Source organism: Amphibalanus amphitrite, unplaced genomic scaffold, assembly GCF_019059575.1.
Source record: "Amphibalanus amphitrite isolate SeventyFive unplaced genomic scaffold, NRLGWU_Aamphi_draft 000009F_arrow, whole genome shotgun sequence".
NCBI lineage: Eukaryota > Metazoa > Arthropoda > Thecostraca > Balanomorpha > Balanidae > Amphibalanus > Amphibalanus amphitrite.
Genome location: NW_024881505.1, coordinates 120,905 through 135,263, shown reverse-complemented (window position 1 = coordinate 135,263; position 14,359 = coordinate 120,905). Strand labels below are relative to the sequence as shown.

General features: G+C 50.9%; 1 protein-coding gene across 9 annotated transcripts in view; it reads left to right on the top strand.

Annotated features, from left to right (window-relative positions):
* Positions 1-14,359, top strand: part of LOC122379750 — a 57,427-nt gene that overhangs the window by 26,200 nt on the left and 16,868 nt on the right. For 4 of the 9 annotated variants that reach the window (XM_043362241.1, XM_043362200.1, XM_043362222.1 and 1 more), the window contains exons 3-14: positions 1,404-1,523; positions 1,928-1,981; positions 2,579-2,703; positions 3,018-3,083; positions 3,355-3,456; positions 5,024-5,113; positions 5,365-5,541; positions 5,878-5,982; positions 6,303-6,407; positions 6,761-10,723; positions 11,005-11,181; positions 12,206-13,954. In XM_043362241.1, coding sequence (XP_043218176.1) covers positions 1,404-1,523; positions 1,928-1,981; positions 2,579-2,703; positions 3,018-3,083; positions 3,355-3,456; positions 5,024-5,113; positions 5,365-5,541; positions 5,878-5,982; positions 6,303-6,407; positions 6,761-10,723; positions 11,005-11,181; positions 12,206-13,954 — 6,833 coding nt within the window. The remainder of the gene's footprint in view (positions 1-1,403; positions 1,524-1,927; positions 1,982-2,578; positions 2,704-3,017; positions 3,084-3,354; positions 3,457-5,023; positions 5,114-5,364; positions 5,542-5,877; positions 5,983-6,302; positions 6,408-6,760; positions 10,724-11,004; positions 11,182-12,205; positions 13,955-14,359) is intronic. The other 5 variants (XM_043362184.1, XM_043362193.1, XM_043362208.1 and 2 more) reach the window with 5 other exon arrangements.

Below are 14,359 nucleotides of genomic sequence, written 5' to 3'. Positions count from 1 at the left end.
CTAGGAAGCTATTCGTGGGTCTATCTAACAGGGCCCATGGACTGCTTACCCCCTCAGTTCTAATATTTTTTGTTTATAAATATTTTTCTATTTATTTGGGCCCCCTCCAAAAATTATTGGATCCAACCAGATGGCTTTTTGGATTTTGAGGGGGTTATTTTGGGCCCCTGTGCGTTTGGCCCCCTCGGGCCTCCTTGAGGAAATTCTGACTACGCCCCTGAATATCGGGCAACCAGAAAACTTTTTTTGACCTTCAAACAGCATCCAGTTTGCTTAAGACCAGAAAGGTAGTACCGGACGTCCGGCCGGACCAGAATTTTTGCATTTGCTTCTGGGTGGGCAAATCGACGCCACTGGGTGGGCAATTGCGGTGACTGGGTGGGCATTTGCCCACCCAGTGGGTATGTTAGAGGAGGCCCTGGGCGTATTTGATGCCAATTCGGTTTCATAAAGCCGGAGACCGGAGTAATTCACGCCATCGAAAGTACGGAGCTTCATTTACGGCAAACGCTCGATTCCGGACCAATTGATGCCATTTGGGTTTCATAAAACGACGTAATTAACGCCAAATATTTTATCAAGCTCTTGATATCAGTGGTGTAAACTACGCACGAAAATGTTGCGTGATTTTGAATTAATGTGAATATTCGAAGCTAATTTTTAATATATTTTATAATGTTGAGCCCGGTGAGGAAGAAAGAACAGCCAAAATGAGAAAAAGAAACTGTAAATCTTCTGTACCAGTCGCTTTTTGTGGCCACTATCGGAATTTTGTTTATTCGCCGCGCCGCGCCACTTTCGTAGTTAGGCATTTCTGCTTAGCTGGCTTTCTGCTGTTTTTAATATATTGTTTTAATAAAAGATGGTCATCAATATTAATTTTGTTTTTTCATAAATAATTTTTAAGATTTAAATTCAACATAATTGTTTTATAATTTCTCGTAAAAAATAAGTGTTGACATGAAATTGTAATTTGTAGAACGCTTGATAAATTACGGTAGCTACGCAAATGTGCTTAGTTACGGAGGTGTAAACAATTCCAGTCGTGGCTTTGTGAAACGGCTTCATTTGCGCTCCGTAGTTTGAAAGGGTGTGAATTACGGAAAGGTGTAAGTTACGGCAGAGCTTTATGAAACGAGGCCCGGGTTACGGCATAGTGGTTGATGCTCACACAGGTCCATTTCGAAACATGACGGGACGGGATAGCGCGTTACGGCACCGAAAGGCGTATGCAGTAGACAAACCAGCTACAACAATAAAGCTTTACGCTATGCACGGTTATAAAAAAAAAAACGCTTGGCGTTTGTGGACGGCATTGTAGTTTGGCGCACGAATGTCAAGAAACATAATTGCGTTTCGCGATAATTAGTGATAATTGATAATTTCTCTTTTTTTATTCACAGCAAGCACCGGTGTCCGCACACGGCGATGAACACGCACACCTCGCACGTGCAGGAGTGTCTGGAGACGAGCAGCTCGAGCTCCATGCAGGAGGCCTCCTCTCAGTTCACCACCACCACCAGGTGAGGACCGAAGTCCGAGGACAGAGGATATCGGTTCACGGCTGGCCGCCAGCACTCCGACTGGAGCGTCACACACATGACAGGAGAACGCGGAGGCACAATTAACGATACATTACTATAACTTGGTGTTCTGGAATAATATTTATCTGACTATACTCACGGGCTCGTTGATGGACAACTAATGAATCGTAACAGCCAGAAACGTTTCTTGAAAACATCGAATGCGTAACATTGGTTAAGAGCCCATCCTTTAACAACTTTAACTATAACATCGTTCTAATATCATACCAGTTACATGGTCTACATTGCTAATTATATGTTAAGATCTGCCTTTTTAATCCCACTAACGGTATGTCCCACCGATAAACACTTTTGTACATATGTTTGCGTGCGTGTGTCTGCAGAGAGGCGTACACTGCCAAAGCTGGTGAACATGTCTCCCGGGAGCACCTCATCAGGTAACTAACAGAAACTCCATCCAATGCGTCCCTGGCGCAGTTGCATGGTATGTGTTTAATTAGATCTATTGGCAAAAACAACGAATATGAAGACGATAATAAACTTAATTATTAGTTATGGCTATCACTTTAACCCATCTTAATTGAGCTACAATGTAGCTGCGCACGATATAATTTAGACATTTGCGGTAGGTAATGGTAGCGGCATCGGGGTTAACGTATCGCTTTGGCGGCTCATCAACATCAATATTTGATGTCGGCGCCTGCCAGAACCACCACGCCGTGGTGTTTCTGTTGTCATTTGGCAGGGATCGATGGGGCGCGCGTCCCCAGTTACGACCTTGGTGTCACATATTTTCGCTCAGGGTCCTCCTGTCGGGCTGGCTAATAAAGGAGCTTGGCCACAAAGCTTTAGTACGTCGTGCTGCGAGGTTGTGTCTAGGTGTGTGCTCGAATGCAACGAGTGAGAAGACTAGTGTGAACTCTCACATTCAGCTAATTTAGCAGTAGGAACCGACGCAAAAATACTTGTCTGTAACTGTCAGCGCGCTGAATTACTTTATGGATCAACTGCTGACGCCCATTCTTACAACTCAGGACTGCCGCCGAGGACCACCTGCGTGTGGAAGGTGACTTCCTGGGCCGCTCCCTGACCAAGGAGGCGTACCAGGGCCATCACCCGACGCAGCAGCTCCTGCCGGCCGGATCGGCCGCCACCAATGGTGAGTGATATAGGCTCGGCATCCACCAACCGCGATTCAACCAACTGACTACTGCACCCTTTCTCAAACAATCGCCGGCTCAATATCCACCCATGGTGAATGTTGGCACTGGCCGAAATGTTGTTTGCCCTTCATGTGACGAGGTTGGAAAGGTTATGTAACATCGCTGACAGTGCTACTACACGTAACGATTTTTTTCACTCGGATGCGTGTGTATGTAGTTTCTCCTTCCCATTCCTTGTTATTTTAATTTTTGTTACTAATTCTTATAGGCCCAATTAATGTTTTTTCTATGTTTTCTTTTTGTTCTCCAGTTTCATCCTATGAGCAGTCCAAAATGTCATCATCGGAGTTCATGTCTCAAGAAAAGATGGAAATGAGTAAGTAAACTGTTTCGTTTTGCACTCCTCCTTTCATAAATCGTTTTTATTACGCAGTCTCAGCAGGCTGTGTTTTATTTTGTAAGAATATGTTTTATTATCGTAGTATATTTCTTAGCGAAATGAAAATAGATATTATTTTCATACATCTTACAAAGCTTACATACATCTTACAAATTTTGCTCACACGTTTCAACATTAAAATTATATCCCGCCGCCTGAAAACGGCATCAGAGGTGAGGTGTGTAACGGGTGGCGTTTGTGTCATCAGGCGAGTCGACGTCCCGCTCCCAGTACCAGTCGGTCACCGCCGGGGAGCGCGCTGAGATAGTCCGTCACGAGGACAACCTCCGGCTTGAGGGACAATTCCAGGGTGAGTTGGAGATCGCCTCGGTGCAGTGCCGAGCTCTACACCGCTCGGCCGTTGGAGAACCTTGGTCACGGAGCCCTGATATTTGTAGTTGAGTGGTGGGAAATAGAAGGTTTAGGTACACTACCAATAACCAGACAGCCGTGCTGCCATTGTGCCATAAACTAACCCAGCTGATGCTGATTGGTGCCGGTGACCCTCTGTTGTATGGCAGTAGTGAAGCCTAGACTAGTTATGGTGTTGTAACCATAATAACCCGGATTTACCCTGGTGACGGTACCACAGCCCTAGAACCATGCGGTGCTGCACGCGCACAGTGTACCATACGTTAAACCTGCACTCGAAGGGCGGCCATCGCCCGTTATCTAACAAACCCGCTCCCCGGCCGCTGCTAACTCCATCCCTCCCACTAACACGTCCGCGCGTCCACTGTGTCCCGTCAGACTACGACACGATCGAGAAGCGATTTTACGGCCAGGGCTCGGGCGTCGAAAGTCAGTCCGTATACATCCCTACTCGATACAACTCGGCATCCAGCGGACCCCACAAGCCTGGCCTGGAGGATAGCCTGGGACCCGGAGTGGCAGCCCCGCGGGGCGAAGGACTAGCGACTGGGACAGGCGGCTGGGCGGCCAAACTGCGGCACTCACCGGGTGGACACGCCAGAGCGCTGTACGAGGCCGCGCTGCCCCTACACCCTGAGCCTCTGCAATCGGAGCTGGCGGAGGGCGACGGCGCGCGGCGGGCGCCGCTGCCGGAGCGACACCACGCGCCCGACTCGCACCTGAGGCCCGAGGGTGGTATGCAGCTGCTGTCCAGCTCGCAGGCTGACTTCCCGCCACGTCAGGCGATCACGCCGACCCGCGCACACCCGTCCGACCACCTGAGGCCGGAGGGGGAGCTGGCCGGCCGCAGCGCCACCCACAGCGCCCTCCAGCCGGCAGCCGGACAGCGGCCGCAGCTGCGTCAGCTCGACGAGCTGGGGTCGCCGCAAACCTCCGACCAGCTGCGCATCATCCGGCCTGACATCCGCCGGAACCCCGACTCGCTCAGCCTGGCCGGAGAGGTGGAGCGCCTCAGTGCCGTGGGGGACCGTCAGAGAACCCTCTCCGGTAAGGGGGATCCACTGCCCCAATGAACCCCCCCCCTCTCAACCATCATCAAAGGGTCGCTCGCTGAAGCATGTCGGCGCTGTTGACGGAGAGCTTTGCATGCTTCCTTGCCTTGCACGGACCATTACCTCAGCCGATGTGGGAAAACGGCACTGGTATGCATGGCGAGTGATTTAGATTAGCACCCGTGGGAGATGGTTTTTCTTCATGCGCCGCTGCAATGCTGAAATATGTCCATACAAGGTGAACGATTTTAATAACGAATCTTGCCGTAAATTGTAACGCTTGAAGCCACCATGGAAATCATGTTTGTCGATGTTCTCTGATTTTCCCTGTAATGCATGATGCTACTTATATCAATGGTTCTGTCGTTTGTTCAGTGGGCGAATTAGTTGTTTGCAAATGCTCTCAGCCATTATTTAATAGTGCATCTGCTGACTTCTTCCGTTTACCTACAGATACCCGCGAGAGGACTGAGGTGGTTCGTGGGGAGAGGGCCGAGATCGTCCGTAGGCAGGATAACCTCCGCACCGAGGGCGACTTCCAGGGTAAGCTAACCCAACAACAGCCGGTCACCATGGTGACATGAGGTTAATGAACATCGCTGCTTTCACTGATGAAGGTGGGAGATCGCTTTTGTGTCATAGCGCTTTATTTATAAGGTGGTATAGATAATAAACTTATTATTGCGGTGGTGGCGTAATACTGGGAAAATACCATGTGACCTGTAGCAAATAGGGCTTATTTTAACCACAATATGTGAGGCCAGGCTAATATCTGACCGCGCTTCGGACGGCAGGCTACCGCCAGGAGATGGCCACGGTGGGCGAGCGGGCCGAGGTGGTGCGCCGCGCCGACAACCTCCGGCTCGAGGGCGACTTTGTGGACGCGCGCGAGCGGCAGGCGCCCGGCCGCGGCGAGCGTGCTCCCGTGGTGCGCCATCCGGACCACCTGAGACAGACGGGAGAGTTCGCCGGTACGTCCCTGTCCTCAGAGCTAGTCCAAGGTCGCTGCACCGCATCCACGACCTGCCCGCATGGAGATGCCCAGTAGTCTGCGATGATACGAAGGATCTAGTTGTGTCTATAGCGAATGGTAACGGAGTAATGCACATAGTTGCGTGAGTTTGCTAGCACTTTTTTCAGTTGGCTTGGCTTTGGTTTGGTGTTCGACGGAGCCTCTGAATAGCACAGAGGTCGCCACTGCGCCGCCTGCCTGTAGCTTGGTATGTTGTAGCGCCGCTTGCTGTGTTGCCTCGCTTGGTCCGGGTCTGCTCCCGGCACAGCACTGATGCCAGCCCGCCCGACCCCAGGTCAGTCGGTGACACACGCCTCCTACTGCGCCGTCCACGGTCACCGTTCAGTGGCGGTGCGCCACAACGACCAGCTTCACACAGCGCACAGCGAGCAGAGCTTCTGTACGTGACCGACCAGTGCAGTGGTCACACCTCCGCCGGCACGGTCCGGCGGGGCGCGTCTGCTGTTGCAAACTCTCGGAACGGCTATGGCTATGATAAAATTAATGAATTTAAAACAGGTTATGTTTTGAGAAATCGTTGCAAACGTAAAAGTTACCTCTTTTCCCCAGTAAATGTTAACCAAATATGATACATTGGCGCGCTGTAAGTTGTTAACCCTCATTTGTCCCGTGTTGTTTCATCATCCCTCCCCCAGTCTCATAGTTCTAATTTTAATCACCATGTCTGATAGTTAGTAACTGTGATGTTGATGTTTGCAGCCACCTCCTCTCACCATGACGACTTCGGCGCTCCGCACGGCGGCGAGCGACAGCCCATCGTTACGTTCCCGGACGAAATCCAGACCACCGGCGGCGAATTCATCGGTGAGTTCTCATGAGGAAGAGGGTCAACTCTAAACTTATTGATTGTTAAACATATACCAATGTATCAACAAAGTTGCTGACAAAGAACAATGACAATAAACTAGGAAGACTTTAATATTGATAGGTACTTCTACAAGTAGCAATAATTGCTCAGCATGAATCATTTATAAGCCCGGTTAACGGTGAAGTTTTAGACAAAGAAGTGTTCTTGCTTCCGATAATTTGTATTATTCAAATCAAAGTTTTTCTCAAGATGCTAATTCTCTTTCCGAACGTCATTCTTGAGATAATTGTTTCTAAACGATAATTCTTGTTGAACGATGATATTAACAAGGTCATTATTTCCTTTGCAGACACTCGGGATCGCAGCGACGTGGTTCATCGCGGGGAGCGAGCTGATATCATCCGACGTGAGGACAACCTACGTATGGAGGGACAGTTTGAGGACACCCGCGACCGAACCACCGTGCTTCGAGGGGAGCGAGCCGAAGTGGTCCGCCGTGAGGACAATCTCCGCATGGACGGGAAGTTCGAGGACACGCGTGAGCGAACTACCGTTATGCGTGGGGAGAGAGCAGAGATAGTTCGGCGGGAAGACAACCTACGCATGGACGGAAAGTTTGAAGACACTCGAGAGAGAACCACTGTGGTGCGTGGGGAGAGAGCACAAGTTGTCCGTCGTGAGGACAACTTACGAATGGACGGGACTTTCGAAGATACACGTGAAAGAACCACAGTCGTCCGTGGTGAGCGGGCTGACATCGTCCGTCGAGAGGACAACTTACGGATGGATGGCACGTTTGAAGGAAGACCTCGTGATGAAGCGCCGAGAGGGGAAAGGGCTCCAATAGTCCGATACCCGGACAGCATTAAGCTCGAAGGTGACTTCCCAGACAGAGAAAGAGAAGGGGCACCACGCGGAGAGCGTGCTCCCCGGGTGGCTCATCCAGACAATCTCCGGCCGGAAGGTGACTTCACAGGCAGGCCAAGAGAAGGAGCGCCCAAAGGTGAACGTGCTCCTATTGTGAAACATCCCGACAACATAAGACTAGAGGGCGATTTCTCTGACCGACCGAGGGAGGGAGCACCTCGAGGTGAGCGTGCACCTCGTGTCCCTCATCCGGACAATCTTCGTCCCGAAGGTGAATTCACTGACAGGCCAAGAGAAGGAGCTCCCAAAGGCGAACGTGCTCCTATTGTGAAACATCCCGATAACATAAGGCTAGAGGGCGATTTCTCTGACCGACCGAGGGAGGGAGCACCTCGAGGTGAGCGTGCACCTCGTGTCCCTCATCCGGACAATCTTCGTCCCGAAGGTGAATTCACTGACAGGCCAAGAGAAGGAGCACCCAAGGGCGAAAGAGCTCCAATTGTGAAGCATCCCGATAACATCAGACTAGAGGGTGACTTTGCTGACCGACCGAGGGAGGGAGCACCTCGAGGTGAGCGTGCTCCGCGGGTGGCTCATCCGGACAATCTGCGCCCGGAAGGTGATTTTGCTGACAGAGAAGAATACACACCCGGAAGAGGACAGCGAGCGCCGATTGTGAAACACCCCGACCATCTGAAGATGGAGGGAGAGTTCTACGATCGTCCAGATCAGCAAGTTCCCAGAGGAGTGCATGCACCTGTAGTCGAACACCCGGACCACCTAAAGCTGGAAGGTGACTTTATCGATGGAAGAGAAAAGCACGTTCCCGGCAGAGGACAGCGTGCCCCGATTGTAAAGCATCCTGATCATCTGAAGCTGGAAGGAGAGTTCTACCAGCCACCAGATCAAGTCGTGCCGAAGGGGGTGCGAGCTCCTGTCGTAGAACATCCAGACCACCTAAAAATGGAGGGAGAGTTCACCGACGGCAGGGACCGCCACACGCCTGGTAGAGGACAGCGAGCACCGATCGTCAAACATCCGGATCACTTACGTCCAGAGGGAGAGTTCGCTAAGAAGCCGCACGAGGAAGCTCCGATCGGTGAGCGTGCACCCGTGGTGAGGCACCCTGACCATCTGAAAATGGTCGGACAGTTCATTGACGAGCGTGACAAAACCGTCGTGCTGCATGGTGAGCGTGCTGATGTTGTACGCCGCGACGATCATCTGAAGATGGAAGGTCGTTTCGAGGACACAAGGGAATTTACGACTGTCACTCGCGGAGAAAGGGCTGAGATTGTGCGTAGGGAGGACAACCTCCGAACGGGAGGAGAGTTTGTTGACACCAGGGAACGAACGACTGTGACTCACGGCGAGAGAGCTGATATTATTCGTCGGGAGGATAATCTTAAAACAGAGGGACGGTTTGAGGACACGCGAGAGTACACTACTGTTACACGAGGTGAGCGTGCTTATATTGTCCGTAGAGAAGATAATTTGAGGATGCAAGGCGACTTCGTGGACACTAGAGAAAAGACTATGGTGACGCGTGGTGAAAGAGCCGATATAATACGAAGAGAAGACAATCTCAGAACAGAGGGGCGCTTTGAGGACACCAGGGAACTAACAACTGTCACAAGAGGAGAACGTGCAGATATCGTGCGTAGAGAGGACAATCTTCGAATGGAAGGTACTTTCGAAGAGCGCCCTCGTGGAGAAGCTCCCAGAGGCGAAAAGGTGCGTCCTATACGTCACGGCGACAACCTGCGTCCGGAGGGTGAATTCAGCGGGAAGCCATTAGAAGAGGCCCCTCGTGGAGAGCGAGCTCCTGTTGTCAAAAGACCAGACAACCTGCGACCCGAGGGTGATTTTACAGATCGGCCGAGAGAAGAGGCACCGAAGGGTGAAAAGGCCACCCCATACAAGTATAGAGATAACCTCAAGCCTGAGGGAGACTTTGTGGGAAAACGTACAGAAGAAGCTCCTCGTGGTGAACGCGCACCTGTCGTAAAACATCCAGATCACTTACGAATGGAGGGACCATTTGAAGGTCGCCCTAATGAGGAGGCACCTAGAGGTGAAAGGGCGACACCGTTCAAATACAGAGACAATTTGAAGCCAGAAGGAGAGTTCACTGATCGTCACCCCGAAGAGGTTCACAGAGGCGAGAGGGCCCCGGTCGTAAAAAGGCCAGATAATCTACGACCAGAAGGAGACTTCGTTGGTCGCCCAAGCGAAGAAGCTCCGAGGGGAGAAAGGGCCACTCCATACAAATACAGAGACAACTTGAGACCGGAAGGAGACTTCACTGATCGACGCCCAGAGGACGCTCCTAAAGGAGAAAGAGCGCCGGTTGTAAGGCGACCTGACAATCTTCGACCCGAGGGAGACTTCACAGATCGACCTCGCGAGGAGGCACCCAAGGGAGAGAGAGCGACTCCCTACAAGTACAGAGATAACCTGAAGCCCGAAGGCGACTTTGCTGACCGTCGTCCAGAGGAGATTCATAGAGGAGAGCGAGCGCCAGTGGTGAAACGGCCCGACAACCTCCGGCCCGAGGGCGACTTCGAAGGTCGTCCACGTGAAGAGGCTCCCAAGGGCGACAGGGCTACTCCGTACAAGTACAGAGATAACCTAAGGCCCGAGGGAGACTTCACCGACCGTCGTCCGGAGGAGGCACCAAGGGGAGAGAGGGCTCCTGTTGTCAAGCGACCCGACAACCTTCGACCGGAAGGCGATTTTGAAGATCGTCCGCGCGGTGAGGCTCCCAAGGGCGAAAAAGTCACGCCATACAAATACAGAGACAACCTGAAGCCAGAGGGAGAGTTCATCGGCAAGCCAACTGAGGAAGCCCCAAGGGGAGAACGTGCTCCAGTTGTCAAAAGACCGGACAACTTGAGGCCAGAAGGAGCATTCGAAGACCGTCCTCGGGAAGAGGCGCCTCGTGGCGAGAAGGCATCTCCGTACAAATATCGGGACAACCTCAAGCCGGAGGGAGACTTTACTGGACGACCGACGGAGGAAGTACCTCGTGCAGAACGCGCTCCTGTTGTCAGAAGGGCTGATAATCTAACCATGGAGGGAGAGTTTGTCGACACGAGGGAGCGAACCACAGTCACCCGAGGCGAACGAGCCGACATCGTTCGTCGTGAGGACAACCTGAGAACTGAGGGACGGTTTGAAGACACCCGAGAGTTCACCGCTGTGACCCGTGGCGAGCGGGCTGAAATCATCCGCAGAGAGGACAACCTTCACATGGAGGGTACCTTTGAAGATCGGCCACGAGGTGAGGCGCCGAGAGGAGAGAAAGTCCGTCCGATTCGTCACGACGACAACCTCCGTCCGGAGGGTGACTTTACCGACAGACCGCGGGGAGAAGTGCCTCGTGGAGAGCGGGCGCCCGTCGTCAAACATCCAGACCATCTCACGATGGAAGGAGATTTCGTTGGTAAGTGTTTATTTTAAAGTTGTTCTGCTAAGGTATATACTCGTTGACTGCAGTGCATACGCAGTCTGCTCAGGAAGAGTTGTATGTCAAGTCATCAAATGCCATTTAACTTTGAGCGTATTTTGTAAATGAATGAAATTTTGGGAGACTGTTTCAGAATATCGTAGGTCGCAAGATATCATGCTTGAATTAGCACGACTCAATCACACATGTATGAAGGGCTTCCTAATCCATGTAAGTAAAGCACTTCTTTCAACAAGTGCTTCCTGTGTCTGTTGCAGACACTCGTGAACACCGCACTCCAACGAAGGGCGAGCGTGCTCCTGTCGTACGTCGTCCGGACAACCTCCGACCGGAGGGTGATTTCCCGGACCGACCTCAGGACCAGGCGCCCAGGGGGGAGCGAGCCCCCGTGGTGCGCCGACCAGACAACCTCGTCATGGAGGGAGAGTTCATTGGTAAGTGGAGTTAGAGAAAGTAGCATTGCTAATTCTTTCTTTTAATTCTGTTGTATAAAAACACATGGATTCATGAGACATTAATAGTCGATCTTTAACCATTTTAACAAGTGTGCGGTGTTTGTACGTACGTTTAAACAGGATTACACGTCTAACATTTCTATCTGTTTAATTAACACATGCCAAATGCCAGAAAATGTGATATTTTACCTTGTAGAACGAAACTGTGTCCAAAGCCGGAAACAAAAGCTAAATTTATCTGCAAAAGAGCTCATTTTCACGCGTTTAGGAGTAATGGTGGAACGAAGAAAACTGATAAAAATAAGGGTTACGTTGCCACCTCCTTCCTCATGATCACTGAACACGGTTACCTACATACAGCCTGTAAAGCCCTGCTGAAAAATCATCAATGCTTATAGCCTAAATATAATACATTAAATGTCATCACGGAATACGGATGTTTCATTTACGGCTACTCAATTACAGATACATTTTTAGGTTGTTCATTAAACACCGTCATCAGAAACTTAAAAAAAAATTGATCGCGTAACACATACCTGCAGAACTGATATTGAGGGACAAATTGAATTATGATTGGAAAACAATGGGAACGTTTTTGGGTTATATTACTTTAAGTCGGCTTAAGTAACTTAAAGTAAAGTAATTAAGTAGTGCCGACTTAAAGTAATATAACCCAAAAACGTTCCCATTGTTTTCCAATCATACCTGCAGAATATTACAAAGTACGAAAAGAGCAATAAATTTTCGCTTCAAAACCGATATGGTGATTCACCTAAAATGCAGTTGGTTATTTTTCATCAATGCGCATTTCAATTGGTATAGGCGGTTTGGTTTACTGATAAAATGTAGTGCTAACAAGTCTAATGTAGTTTTTCACGCTCCAGCATGATAAATGGTTATCTTACTCTAATAAGTACTAAAATGGTGTCAATATCTTTTGGAAGCCTCTCGGGCTTTTCAATAACGAGCATGCACTTACACAATGCATTAACCATCTTTTCAGATACTCGGGAAACGGTCAGCCCTGTGAGGGGCGAGCGAGCCCCCGTCGTTCGACGACCTGACAACCTTCGTCCAGAGGGAGAGTTCACCCCAAAACAGCAAGAGACTGCCCCTAAGGGTGAACGAGCACCTGTTGTAAAACACCCCGATCACCTAAAAATGGAGGGACCTTTCGAAGGCCGGCCTAATGAAGAGGCACCCCGTGGAGAAAAGGTTACTCCGTTCAAATACCGAGACAACCTACGACCAGAGGGAGAGTTCACCGGGAGGCCTAGCGAAGAAGCTCCTCGTGGTGAACGGGCACCTGTCGTAAAACATCCGGATCACTTGCGATTGGAGGGACCCTTCGAAGGACGCCCTAATGAGGAGGCACCTAGAGGTGAAAGGGCGACTCCGTTCAAATATAGAGACAATTTGAAGCCAGAAGGAGAGTTCACTGATCGTCGCCCCGAAGAGGTTCACAGAGGTGAAAGGGCTCCGGTCGTAAAAAGGCCAGACAATCTACGACCAGAAGGAGACTTCGTTGGTCGCCCAAACGAAGAGGCTCCGAGGGGAGAAAGGGCCACTCCATACAAATACAGAGACAACTTGAGACCGGAAGGAGACTTCACTGATCGACGACCAGAGGACGCTCCTAAAGGAGAAAGAGCGCCGGTTGTAAGGCGACCTGACAATCTTCGACCCGAGGGAGACTTCACAGATCGACCTCGCGAGGAGGCACCCAAGGGAGAGAGAGCGACTCCCTACAAGTACAGAGATAACCTGAAGCCCGAAGGCGACTTTGCTGACCGTCGTCCAGAGGAGATTCATAGAGGAGAGCGAGCGCCAGTGGTGAAACGGCCCGACAACCTCCGGCCCGAGGGCGACTTCGAAGGTCGTCCACGTGAAGAGGCTCCCAAGGGCGACAGGGCTACTCCGTACAAGTACAGAGATAACCTAAGGCCCGAGGGAGACTTCACCGACCGTCGTCCGGAGGAGGCACCAAGGGGAGAGAGGGCTCCTGTTGTCAAGCGACCCGACAACCTTCGACCGGAAGGCGACTTTGAAGATCGTCCGCGCGGTGAGGCTCCCAAGGGCGAGAAAGTCACGCCATACAAATACAGAGACAACCTAAAGCCAGAAGGAGAGTTCATCGGCAAGCCAACTGAGGAAGCCCCGAGGGGAGAACGTGCTCCAGTTGTCAAACGACCGGACAACTTGAGGCCAGAGGGAGCTTTCGAAGACCGTCCTCGGGAAGAGGCGCCTCGTGGCGAGAAGGCATCTCCGTACAAATATCGGGACAACCTCAAGCCGGAGGGAGACTTTACTGGACGACCGACGGAGGAAGTACCTCGTGCAGAACGCTCTCCTGTTGTCAGAAGGGCTGATAATCTAACCATGGAGGGAGAGTTTGTCGACACAAGGGAGCGACACACAGTCACCCGAGGCGAACGAGCCGACATCGTTCGTCGTGAGGACAACCTGAGAACTGAGGGACGGTTTGAAGACACTCGAGAGTTAACCGCTGTGACCCGTGGCGAGCGGGCTGAAATCATCCGCAGAGAGGACAACCTTCACATGGAGGGTACCTTTGAAGATCGGCCACGAGGTGAGGCGCCGAGAGGAGAGAAAGTCCGTCCGATTCGTCACGACGACAACCTCCGTCCGGAGGGTGACTTTACCGACAGACCGCGGGGAGAAGTGCCTCGTGGAGAGCGGGCGCCTGTCGTCAAACATCCAGACCATCTCACGATGGAGGGAGATTTCGTCGGTAAGTATTTGATATAAAATGGAAGAAAACGTTTGGATGCATCTTGCAATATATACTTCACGTCAGATGCGTCCATTGCCTTAAAACATATTGTTTACCTGTTCTTACCTTTCAGTAGGTACATTGAATTGTCATGTGGGTGTACCAGTATATGTATAACTCTCGGAGTACATTGCAGCACCGTATACGATTAGTGTGATGTACGTTATGATTCAGATAGTCTAGCGTCACAAACATATCTCTCACCGCAATATACAGTATTTGTTTCAAGCATTCCTTCCTATCCTTGTCGTGTTGTAATGATGCAATTCTTTCAGCGATTGGGATTCCAAGGATAAATTCAGACGCGTTTCACCTGAGTAGGTACAACTCACTAGAAAGACACTTATGGCATGCATAACCCAA